The 13,419-nt window shown below is 38.6% G+C and overlaps 1 protein-coding gene across 1 annotated transcript in view; it reads right to left on the reverse strand.

The window, feature by feature from the left end:
* Nucleotides 1–13,419, reverse strand: part of uvrag (UV radiation resistance associated gene) — an 82,632-nt gene that overhangs the window by 61,770 nt on the left and 7,443 nt on the right. The window contains exons 5-7 of the mRNA XM_079448606.1: nt 13,032–13,106; nt 12,808–12,893; nt 3,916–4,021 (exon numbers count right to left, since the gene is read on the reverse strand). Coding sequence (XP_079304732.1) covers nt 3,916–4,021; nt 12,808–12,893; nt 13,032–13,106 — 267 coding nt within the window. The remainder of the gene's footprint in view (nt 1–3,915; nt 4,022–12,807; nt 12,894–13,031; nt 13,107–13,419) is intronic.

Below are 13,419 nucleotides of genomic sequence, written 5' to 3' on the forward strand. Positions count from 1 at the left end.
CGTGATAGTCCTTGGTATCGAGATACTTCAGCTGGTATAGTATCGTAAGACATGTTTATTGTACCGTGACAACCCTACTTACTAGCAACAGGATGTAGTAAATCATGGCTATTTAGCAAATTAAAAAAGGCCCTTTGAAATACCTCACTCTCGATTTCCTGTTTCAACAGGAAATGTACAAACACAGGTTAAAAAAATACGCTTATCAAGCGATTTCATGGGGACTATAAGATGTACGCACATGCTCTAACACAATAAAGTACCGAGTAATTCAATCAGCAGTGTCTCAAAAGTGCATATCCTTTTTGATCGCCTAAGTGTTCTAATAGGCTCGACGCTGACCTGAGGCCAGTAGAAAGTGACAGTCTGGTTGTTTCAGAGGCGAACGTTCTGATCTGTAATCAGGTTCTCATAACTTCAAGTCTGAAAACTGGAAACAGATTTTTGTTCATTAGGATCAGTAACTGATACAGTTCACAGGAATTTCAGAACCTTGCTGACCTTTTGTACAGTCCAGGTTGCTCTGCTGCAGTGATTGATCCGTCATTAGTGTAAACATATCCTGAAGTTTGACGTTTTTCGCAGAACTCCGTAAACCTGCCAATTCGCTTTTGGCGAGGATGAGACTTTACAATAATTCACAGAAACTGGACCGACGACCTCATGTATGTGCGATTATTTTCTCAACATATGCAAGTTTCATTAAGTTTGTAAAGCTCTATTGTGGATCTATACAGTGAGGTTAAATGACTAGATCCATACAAAAGAAAACTTCAATGTAAAATATGCCCAGACATTGTTGGGAGTTCATACGGGCACGAAGGGTCATGTGCATTACTGACTAATATTACGAGTTACTCGTTGAATCAGCCAGTATTTTCATTTCTTAACAGTGATTTTACTGTAATTCCTGCTTTTTGGAACATTCTCAAATCATGCTGGAAAATAATACTGACCACCATTTATTGAACAAAATCCTTCATTTCTGCAAAAATGTGTTAAACCAACTAAGATGTTAACTTCTAACTTAAATTATTGATGACAAAACCATTTGCAGTGAAAGATCTGTACTCCATTAGAAACCCCCACTGAATATACAGTTACTGCATGTCATACTCTGCTGATTGGCAATCTATGCATTTGTTTTGCAAATCTTGATTTCAATTCATGAAAATTCACGGCTCATTTAGATTTGAGCAAAAAGAAAAGTGTGATTCATTGTCTTCTTTCGACCAACCAAACCCTGGAACCAACACGCTTCATGTGGAAACTACATATTGGAACTGAATGAGTATCGGGCTTCCATTAAAACAGAGGAAGAAAACACATCACGGTCTAAAGAGCTAAAGATCAACAGCATGTCCTGTAGCACTCGCTTACCCTGAGAAAACAGCATTTCAACAGGTGGAGGGGCCATCAAACAAACACTAAGTACTTTAACATCAAGACGAGGGCGATTGTGTGCGGTAGGGTCATCCTAAGGGAATCTTTATGACTCACAAGTGTGTGAGTGAAAGCATACAGTATTTTTCTCTGAGAAAGTACACAGACGTTCTTAAATCCTAAACATTTACTCATTTGTCCATTCGATATAACCACATGAGGTAGAATTGGCTACCATGTATCCCTGCCGAAAAATACTTTTGAAACCAGCTAAGTGCTTTGCTAGGTTTGCCAGCCGAGCTGGCTTCTTAGCCTAGCCATGGTGGTGTAAAACTGGTCTAGCTGAAACCAGCCCAAAACCACACTGGTGAGGCTGGGAGACCAGATAACCATCCAGGTTTTCCAAAACGGAAACCAAACTGGACAACTGTATATTTTATCTCAATGTTTATTAAACATTATTATTATCAAATTTACTTGATTTTGTTGTTATGTTAAGCCATTGAGACACTTTAACGTGTATCTTAAATGTTTAAACACTTTATGAGGTTCCATTCTGGTAAGTACGCTTTAGCCCTCTCATACATTTACACCGAGGCATCACCGGGCATTGGATCAAAATTCTGAAGAGTTCAAGAGAAACGGGTAAAATAAATATTCGGAGTGAAAGTTGTTAGATTCTGTCTGTTTTCATCCCTCTGGGAAAGAAAAGACCTATGTTTATTAACTTCCAAATCTACTTTAAAACCTCTGAGAATGGCTGCGCTTTCCCATCACCTCAAAAAATGTCAAACGTTTTCCTTTCGTTTACTTTTCATTTTTATAAAGGATACAATGAGAGTGGAAAAACAAACAAGAGGATTTTTGCTGCACCTCGATAAGTAGCAGAGGGAAAGCAGGGGGATTTGGATGGCTAAATCCATCAAAACGTGGGATACGAGAGCCGCCCAATCACCTAATGACATATTTATGAGGATCTGCGTAATACAAGATACACAACGTTGAGGCCATTTACCACACCGCTGCTGTCTGTACAATAGCACAGAACACAGGCTTCAGTCACTGACTTCCTGTTTGTTCAAACTCAGGGTACTGGCACACAGATCACCTGTAATAACACGGCTAACGGTTAAAAGATTCAGCATAAAATAAAGTTTTATGAAATGTGGTTTCATGTACTGTATGTATAAAAGTGGAAAAATAAGAAATATTTATTTTGTAATTATATTAATATTAATAACTACTAATATTTTAATTGATGTAAATTGTATTGAATTAAAGTAAAACTACTTAACAGTTACAGATTCATTGTGGAAGTCTACCGAAAGTTAAGTTTGGGCACATAAAGTTTGTTTATGTTGTTGCCGCTGAAACGTCTATATACAGTTTTAAAATGTCCGTTTTAAATGGTTTCATGCATTCTTACTTATTTACAATGTTAACCGCGCTGTCTTCTCATGCTTGACATGGTCAACTTGTCAAAAAACGAGTTGGACGCATGATGTAGTATTTCTGTGCTCGATACGCTCCCCCAGCGTTCTGAAAGTTTTTTTCGAACATGAACAATCGTTATGTAACAACTGTTCCTAGTCCCTTATTGGATAATTCTCCCGGAAAAGCATGCGGCACACCCGGGCATCAGCCATGGAGAGCAGGAGAAGGAGCATGCGCACAAGTCACTATATCTTGTGTGCAGGAGAGAAAGACAGAACTACGTTCGCGAAGCTCCGCAGTGTTTGTCTGTTCAATGCATTTGGGTGATGAATGTTATATAAACGGTGGATATAAAGCTGGATTTGGAGATCGTTTGAATCTGATAGATGGAGCAGCGTTCCCCGCCCTAAACGATGCCGCACATGAACCGCACGCAGTAAGTGAACCTGTCTGTTTTTTGTTGGCAATGTGTGCACACATGCTTTAGTTCCACAGCCTTCTCCCCCCACCCCATGCGTCGCATGTTTTAAAAAATAATCGTACAGCTGTATCGGTCTTTTATAAATGCGATCAAACTAAAGACTCTACTGATAATTGAAGGGTGCGATACTATTCTGTAAGTACCCAAGATTAACATGAGATATGCGGAAGCTCGGTGTGCATTGGCTGCTTTAATGTATACTCAACTCATACAATTTTATAATTGCACTTTTATAAGACATCCACCCAAGCAAAATTCTTCTGTTTCTATACTGCTATACAGCGATTCATACCACCATCGCTCATGGAGAGCCTGGAAAGACAATATCCCCACCACAGAGCGAAATATTGAATTTTAAATCGAGTTTGACATTCTGCTATTAAATCCTGTCAAGCATACAGCAACTGTAAATTTACTCTTTTATACTTGCAGAGGTGCTGTACAGAGTCTTACCACCAGTACCGTGTACCAGGTGCAAGGGAAAAGAAAACCCAACAGGCTTGATAGGATTTATGAAGTTACAGGACATAAAAAATATACAATATATAAAAGTAATCCTGAATGAGAACAGACGAACAGCTCTAGAACATCATCATTTTACATTGGTGGGGTCTCACCTTTTCGGTGCAGGATGCTGTCGTCCTTAGTTTCTCTTCGATTTCTTTTCCGATCTTCTGTACTGTCACCTGAGTTTGTTTAATGGCTCTCTGGGCTGTTTGTAGCCTGAGGAAACACACGCATATTGTGTCACATCGTATTTTATTGTATGAGAAAAAAGCATTTTAATGATCTGATTTGAACAGTAATCCTGATTTCAATCAGGACTTTTATATAACAAAACTGCTTATGCGTGACAATTCAGTTCGATGACATCAAGTAAATAAAACACGTGTGACAGGAGACACATACATGCAAACAAAGATTCAATGGAAAATGAATTACTGCATGTGAACAGGAAATGATTTCAGATTTAATTCACATGACAGAAAGACGGGCTCCATCTTCATGTATTTGTTTATTCACCACCAAAGGCAACAGCTTTGTTAATATAAACCTTTCTAAATAACAGGATCATTAAGCGATTAATAAGACTGCAAATGGGTTTCTTTGTTATGCCCGTTTCTGCAACAGTTCACATTTAGCGCCTCATTTTCGGACTCATCTTGTTTTACAACCGTCCGAAATGGCTTTACTCCAAGACGTTCGATTGTGGTTCACATGAACGTCGTAATTTTTAATCTACTTGAGGGGCACGCCAAGCCACCATCAAGTGAAAGTAGAGATATTCTGTCACATTATGTCACAATACACGCTTCGATGGATTTTAGTAAGAGTGTCATCATTTATTCACCCTCATGTAATTCCAAACCTGTAAGACTCGCTTTCTTCTGTGGACAAAGAAGATAGAAATGTCTCACTGGTTTTGTATCCATACAATGGAAGTCAACTGGGGCCAATGTTGTTTGGTGAGTATCGGTGATCTTCAAAAAAATCAAAAGATTTGGTACAGGTTTGATAAATACTATCACTCTGATCGTAGTTTAAAATGCAGAGGCTACATAAAACAGACGTTTATAGTGATGACTCCCCATAACAGTGTAAATATGTGGCAAGGGTCCAACAAACGTCCAATGCCAAATGCATGGAACAATTGGCTCAGCCAGTTTACCAGAGGGAACATCAACATGATATAAAGTTAATTGATTTGTAAGACAGTCTGATGCTTGCAGATTTAAACAAGCGATTAAATCAAAGAGCAGACACATTGGGGTGGTTTCCCGTACAGGGTTTAAGTTAGTCCAAAACTAAAATAAATGTTAGGGCTGACTAAACTGAAAACAGCTTGCACGGCTCGCATCTTAAAATAAAACAAACCAGTGCCCTTGTGTGACGTTTTTTTGTAAGGCACGAAAACTGCCTAAATGTCCTAATTCGACTAAAGCCTACTCCTGGTTTAACCTAATCCCTGTCTGGGAAACCGCCCCATTGTCTATTCAAATTAATTATACGCTTAAACTTTTCAGTTCACCCAAACATGGCAATTCTGTCATCATTTACACACTTTCAAGTTGTTCCAAATCTGAAATTATAATTAATATATATATATAATATTATTGTAACCAAACAGTTCTTGGCCACCATTGACTACCATGGTAGGAATAATGTATTTGTTCAGTTGAACACAAAAGAAGATATTTTGAAGAATGTATGAAAGCAAAAAGTTCTGAGGCACTTTTGACTACCATTGTAACTTTTCCTACTATGGCAGTCATTGGTGGCCAAGAACTGGTTGGTTACAAGCATTCTTCCAAATTTCTTTCTCTGTGTTCATCAGCACAAAAAAATGCATATCGCTAATGAACAACTCGAGTAAAGGATGGCAGAATTTTTTAATTTGTGGATAAACGGTCCCTTTTATGTTGGTCACAGGTGCATTATCACAAAGAGATTTAGACTGGAAACACATACTAAACATCTCCGTTTTATTTTTTTCCATTGTAATATAGGTGCTGTTCTTTGGTTGGCTGAGGACGCAGTTACAACATCTATATTTGGGTGCCTTTTGCTATTTTCATTAGTGCATACCCACTCACACTGGCCCACATGGGAGCTTTCCACGAACAATTGCTGGGATCTCAACCACATAACATTTCTGGTCTCCCTCTCTCGCAGTAGGATTAGCACAGTCTCGCTGGACTCCCTCAAGGAGACTCATAAGTGCAAGTAGCCTGGCTTAAAAACAACCTGCACACAAAGCAGATGCTCATTTGCACCCCCTCACAATCTAGATTTTTTTTCACCCGAAAAATCGAAGACAAAAATCACCACAACGCCCTGAAAAACCTGGCAAGAATGCACATTTATAGATGGAACAAACTCCAATTACTGGTTTCAATGGATTTTATGGTTCCAAGAAACCCCGGGCTAAAAATTATAGCACACCGCATTGGGCATTAAGGGGAAAGTTTCCCTTCCACGTGCTGATGGAAACCGCTGTGTTCTACCAAGTTGCATTGTATCTCCACATCTGTGAAGACTTTTTTAAAACCCATTCGATTTGTGACAGAGCACTCAGACTGATGACATCATTACACCCTTCATTTCTCAGCAATTACCAAACAGCGACGATCCAATCACACAGCAAGGAGAAGCACATCGTGGCCAGCTTCTGATCCACGCCATCAACATTCTCCAATGACTAGCGTTTCTGAAATCAAACAGTTTGTTGACAAAGGTTAAGTGCCAATATCAACACGGTGAAACAATGCAGACTAATACTCCCCGAGCAATCCATCTGGGTTAAGTTTCAGCCCTCCCGTGACCACCGTGGTCCTTTTTGACCACGCTAAAATGCTCTACATCTGCTACAAAGCACAGCTGACCTGCTGCAGACCTTCGCCACACCTAATTCAGCACACACAAACATTAGTAATCCAGCTAACCCAAGTCAAACTAAATAACCTGTACGTAGAATAAAATGATGACTATAGTATAAATAAATATTTTAATGTTAAGATTTTTGTAGATAGTCGTTTTAGACCCCCGTATTTCATACGTCTCTTTTTCAGCAGCCTGAGATCGGAAACGACACCCCTCTTGTTCAAAGCTGGGGCCTCTCTTTTCCTTCCTCTTAATGTCTCTCACATTTCCCAGCAGCCCTCTAAACGGACATAAATCAGCAGGCCTTTAAAATCCACCCTGTAACAAGTTCACACAGCGACAGGAAAAATATATATATTTTTTTATCAACCGTGTCTCTCTTGTTATATGCAGGGTGATGTGGCACGTCGATAAGTCAGGTCAAAGCTGATTCGACAGCTTTATCGTCATCGTGATTGAGATGGAGAAATCTGATAGGCCACTTCCCCCAGGTGAGCGACATTTATCGCCCAATCGGATTTCACGCATGTCTGCACTCTTATCTGCCCTCAACCCGTCTGAAGTCAACACCTATCTCACGCAGCCAATCAGAAGAGGGCACGGGAGGTTACTTGGCAACCGGTAAGTCAGCTTATACATCAAACGCAAAACACCATCGAAATTACTTTTCATGTGAACAATCACTATAAAAACTAGGGCGACAACGTTTTGCCATTGACATCACAAAGCATTACTATGTGTTTGCTACTACGGGTCACTGCTAACAACGCCCTGGCAACCGCTTGCACCAGCCCAAGGTCAAGTAGTCAGGTATAGACAATCATAACTTCATCTTCATTCAATAGTAAAACGAAAAGATAATTAGTAATTTTATGAGGTCATGACTTCAACTCACAGACAGATAAAAGTAGTCTAAACTAACCTGCAATTTTAAGTTTTCTATCGTATTTGCAGAGCAGCAAAGGCAAAATATTAAAAAAAAAAGGTTATAACAAAAATGCATTAACTCCTTGACCTGGAACATGCATTAATTCATACCAGAGTTGATGGAAACAGAACAGAAACATTTGTTTCTCATTTCGTCTGGTTTCATCCTGCCTTCTCAATATAAGCACCATTTTGTACTCTCTGTGTGTTTATGTATTTACCGTCCAGTGATAACCAAATAAATCTCAGCTATTGTTTGTTTGCAAGTCAGCACCGTAAAATCAGGCCCAGAATAAAACAGGAAATGAAAACAAAGATGGATGCCTTGTGAAGAAAACAAAGATAAGCCTGAAGACGTTTTGACGCCCATCTTATGTCACATCCTTAACAGACCCAGAAACACAGAAATGTGTCAAAACTATTTTATTTGTCACGTGTAATGTATATCAAACGAATGGATGAAAATGTTTTCTGTATCTATTTTGTTTGTATAAATGCATTTATTCGCAGTCCAGTTGCCATTCTGTCCTCTTTTCCTACTGTTGATATGGGTCACATATACAGTCAAACACACACTTGTTATGCTTTAAGTTCCCACTTAATTTACAGTACTTAAATGAATAGTTCATACCAAAATGACAATTTAAATAATTTTCTTACACTCATATTATTTCATAGAAAAAATAAATAATGTATTTATATTTTCAGGAACTTTATTGTAGGTTTTTATTATACAGCAAAAGGCTCCTGCATTTTTCGGAAGTTTTCCTTTAAGTTTAATGCGTCACCTTTAAAGTCAACCTGCTCATCCCAAAACAAGTAAAATACTCTCAGTATACAACACAACATATGCAGCCTTTACAAAATAACTAAGCTTCTAACTAACGAAATAGAAACCAAAATATTTTCATTACACAATGAACAAAGTGACACAACATGGAAAAAAAACCTGGTGCGCAAACAACTCAAAGGGATGTGAGCGTGAACGGAAAACAAAATAAACACGCAACTATCTACAGTGGACCCTTACCTGCTACTCAGAGCAGGAGAATGTCAAAACACGCCTCCATCTCCACACACCTCAGATTTCGCTATTGTCTCCAATACTGAAGAGACAGATAAGATTGTACTACATGGAAATATTCTGGCCTCCGACATTCCTGCCTGGTCTTTGCCGACGTGCAGTCGATCCAGCGCTCAACACTATGGATTTTTTTATTGGCCCAGCCAAAATTTTCACTGGACCCACCACAAACAAGTAATATATAACTAATATTGTCCAGTTATTTGTTTGTTTGTTGTTTTACCCATGCAATCTTAACTGCTAAGGTTATTATTAAAAACTATTAGCTTAATTCACAGAAATATCTTATATTGTTGAAGTCAACGAACCAGTAAGTGATAAAAGAATAACAAGTAATCAAAGTATTATGTAGCAAATATACAAATAGTCAGTGTTTTGAATGAAATATAGATTAAATTTATAATTGAATCAGTCAGGAGTTGTTAAATGACTTACTAATGCTGCTGCCCCTTTAAGAGATCTATACTGTAACGCACAAGTTTTATTTCCCCGGAAAAATTGTTTACGTTCATTAAAGACATAACGGATGACTTTTACAAGTCTACTTGCTAATATGGGCATTTTCGCCTGTGCGCAATTGGGTCCAATAGTATTACGTTTGAAAAGCGGTGTGTTCTTGATGTTTGGGATTACCACAAAAAGGGCACAGATTGTAATTACATAAAGACATAACTACCTTTATTCTTTAGCAATATTTCTTTTCTATATAAACTCCCAAATAAAATCTTTAATAATTAAAAAAGAAACCAAAACGTGGTCCTAAAGAAATACTAAGTTATAAATACTGTCTCTATACATCCTTTTAGAATAAATAGAAACAAAATACGTTTATTTAGTCGGACCTCCTCGTAAACTAATTTTAAAGTTAAGATAAACTTTCCAGTGACCCAGTTAGATAAAGACAAAGCTAAATTAAAACGTTTAAAAGCTTCAAGCCCCACTTGTGTGTCCTCATGTGGAAAGTGTCTGTTGCCTATTTTCCAATATGTCCAGCTGTAAAGATTTGCTACCTTTCAGATTAATCAAATAAGCAAAGTGTGAGCCCAAAAGTTTCAAATTAAACATGTATTCTATAATTGGACCAAAATGGAAAATTCTCTCAGACAAATCCAGATGCAGCCGTTCTCCAGCTAATTCATGAAAGCTGCACATTTGCTCTGTTTTAGGGCCTGCAAGCGATCAGGCCCTTCGAGTCACGGCAAGGAGGCATTTCATGTCTGGCGAAACCGTACATCAGTGTCTCTCCGTACATTCAGCTGTCTGTTATAATGCTGAATTCCTCCCTGACTTAGATTATCACAGCTTCGGGACTCTGCTCCATTACGGGCATTACATACATTTGTGTTAGAAAATGATGACCATCCAACCCAACAGACATGAGAACATATATATGTACGCAAGAATCCACCACGCGTGCCAAGGATAGAATCATCTCACGTAGAACCCTGAACACTTTACATTTACTGAGTGATTTAACTTGACAACACTTAAGATGAAAATCAAATATAAAAGACTAAATCTAAATTAAATACTGACTCTAGCTGATGCACATTATCCTTCCTTTTATTAAACCTTTCTCTATGAGCTTCATATATGAGCTTCAACACCCCTCGGGTCTTCTCTGAGCTGTAATTACCATAACCTTCCACAAAGGCATGACAGACCAAAACAACATCATCTATTTTCAAGCGGGTGATGCAGAGATTAAGGTAGAGTTTGTTTTTCTGTGAGGCATGGCAGGAGTTACCGGTCCTCGAGATTGTTGCTCAAGGGTTTTAGGGGGCTTACGCTACCCGATAATCCGTACCAGAGCCTTGCCCTTCGGCAGGGGAGTGTACGACCCGTCGACCTACAGAAAGGCGTTAAAAGCAGGAAGGGCTTATCGCCACGGCAACCACGGGGTCATACGATGCACCGTGAACTTTGCAGTGCAACACTGCCGGGGAACTTCCAAATTCTGGTTTAATGATGGGAATAGCTTGAAATACGAAAGTCATTTTTTACATAAAAAGTACTTAATATTATTGCAGTAGCTATGTTTTTGGACAGATTAACTACATTAAGCTATGTTACGGAAAGCTAGCCTACTTACATGAACTCCTGATTTATATGCAGCAAGCAGGAATTCCCTTGACTTCCTTTCAGCTTCACTGAACATTTCCTTTATGAGGACGTACAAAACAGAGAACCAAAGTTTGTGGTCATAATAAGAGAAAAGCCAATGAGCGATGAGGCTGCAAACAGCAGCAAACAGCATTAAAACAAACGCTGGCTGTGTTTCATACTTTTCCACCATGCACAAAGCTGCCCTAGTCGCACCATTTACACTACAGCCCACTTACACAAAACCATAAAAATTGAGGAAAATTTTGACTTATGTAGCAGGCCAAATCACCGCCGCCGCCCACCCTGGAGAAGCATAAATCATACATGGAAAGGAAATGTTTCTCTTTTGATTAATGAGTCGTTTTATATGAACACCAATAGCTCTTTTTTTTCCTGTTCTCCCTTTTTGTTTTCTATGTGTTTTGCTCACTACAAGACTGTGAGATTGAGGGAGGCGGACAGACAAGAAGATATTTTGAAAAATGTTGGTAACCAATCAACATTAGCTTCCATTGATTTCCATTGTATAGAAACCACAAAGACATTTCTCTAAATATATTTTGTGTTACACAAAAGAAAGAGTCAAGTACAGGTTTTGAATGAAATAAGGGCGTATAAATGATGACAAAATCTTTAAATTTGGGTTAACTTTCCCTTTAAAAAAAACTGGTTAAGGAAAGTGTCACATAACCAGACATATTTGCATATACAAGTCAACTTTCCTTTCACATATTCTCTAAAAACTAAGAAAGAAAACTACAATCCAGAGAGGTTTGAAGACACATACCGAGCATGTAAGCGTCTACTGGCGTGTTCACAAATATGCAACTCAAGCGTGAGACTTTGGAATCTCGACCAAGACATGGGCCCACCTCAGGCCAAGATATTACACAGACTCCTAATGAAGACTACCAAGAGACTCACAAACACCATCGCGGCACCCTCCAGCTTCCTCTATATCACTCTACTACAGCAAGGCCATGGTCCACAAATGAGGTGAAGAAATATGAACAAACAACACTTTCCAACATACACACCACCAATGGGTGTCACACTAAAATTTAGGGTTGCGATAAATCTATCCCTCTAAAAGTCAACAGTGTCTCTGGGTTTTGGCTTGTGTGTGTGTGTCTTAACAGTTAGCAACATCTGTGAAATCAAAGGCAATTCCCTTTATATCCTTAACAATGTTGTAATACAGCAAAAACTGTGTGACCCTCTAGTAGGTTAGGCAACACACTCCTTAAACAACCTCCGCTCTTTGACATTGCGTTACAGCACAAAAATGTAACTCGTCCTGCCTCATATTAAAAGAGAACTGCTACCACCTAGTGGTCCGAAAAAGCTACACCAGGTTACCTAACCAACACTGAACAGACCACTTGGACCCCTCTATATTCTGCCAAAAAAATGACATTGTGGAGTATTTTCTTCCTGCTCTCCTCATCTGTCAAGTCTTTTATCCAAGGATTACTGTTATCCAAGACCGCAAGAACATCGATCTTTGGCGAGATGATGAGACATTGCCCTCCAGCAAGAGTCTGATTTGGAAAAGATACAGAGCGCTATCTGGCGGAACATTTGGAGAATGCAATGAAGGGAATTACTTGTCTCAAATGGGAACGGAGGGATACTAAAACTCTGGAATGCGAACATGGGCCCAAATTTATACAATTCATGTGGGAATTTAATTCTTATATATATATATGTTTTATTATTGTGCATTCCAATTTATATCAATCAAATTGCAGTTGGTTTGTTTTGATTTAGTAAAATAATAACTTTGAATTCATATTCTTTAGGTATTTTTACCGTCTGTACAACTTGTAAAAATGAAATGACAGCTGTTATGGTTAGCTAAACAACAAAGCCCAGCATATTGTACTTTTGCTCATCAAATGGAAGGGAACTTTTTTGCTTTATGAAGACTAGAGTGTTCAGAAATACTAGATTATGCTATTCACGTCAAAGAAATCTAGGAAAACCCTCTTTTCATTATACGACCGCTCACCTCAGCAGGGAGAAAACACTGTAGGAGTTTCTGACAGAGCTTTGGTCCACCTGGAGCAAACTGTTCTTCTTCCTGTCCGAAGTCTCCTGTAGGACGAAAAAAATAAGCCGTCAGAAGCCAGACTCAACTCGGAACATAGTCCTTAAATGAACTTCTTCCTGATAGATAACAAGGTCATAAGATGGAATTTATATTGAAACCATTTCCTGGAGTTAGAAAATTACCTTCTGATCGAATTCAGTTGCATAGTAGCCATCATTTAGTCCAAAGATGATCTCATTTGGGTTTCTGGAGCGAATCTGAAAAACAAGCCATAAACATGTGACCATGAATCAGAATTTACCTTGATTTTACAGCGTTTGCAGGTGTTTGATGAACGAAGGTAAAGAAAGTGGGAAAATGTCTAGACATCTTATCAACCCGCTTCTTGAGGATTCATCCTGAGATGCTTTTCAAACTTAAAACATTTTTGATTTCCAAACAAAGAAATGAATATGTGGGCACAGTTATATTTTTCTCTACAAAAATAATTTAAACATTTAAGAGTCGTTTTGAGGGTCATGAGAAGCATTTTAGGGAAGTGATCCTGAACGTTTGAATGCTTGTGTAGAT

The sequence above is a fragment of the Barbatula barbatula genome (genome assembly GCF_947034865.1).
Source record: "Barbatula barbatula genome assembly, chromosome: 24".
NCBI classification, from domain to species: domain Eukaryota; kingdom Metazoa; phylum Chordata; class Actinopteri; order Cypriniformes; family Nemacheilidae; genus Barbatula; species Barbatula barbatula.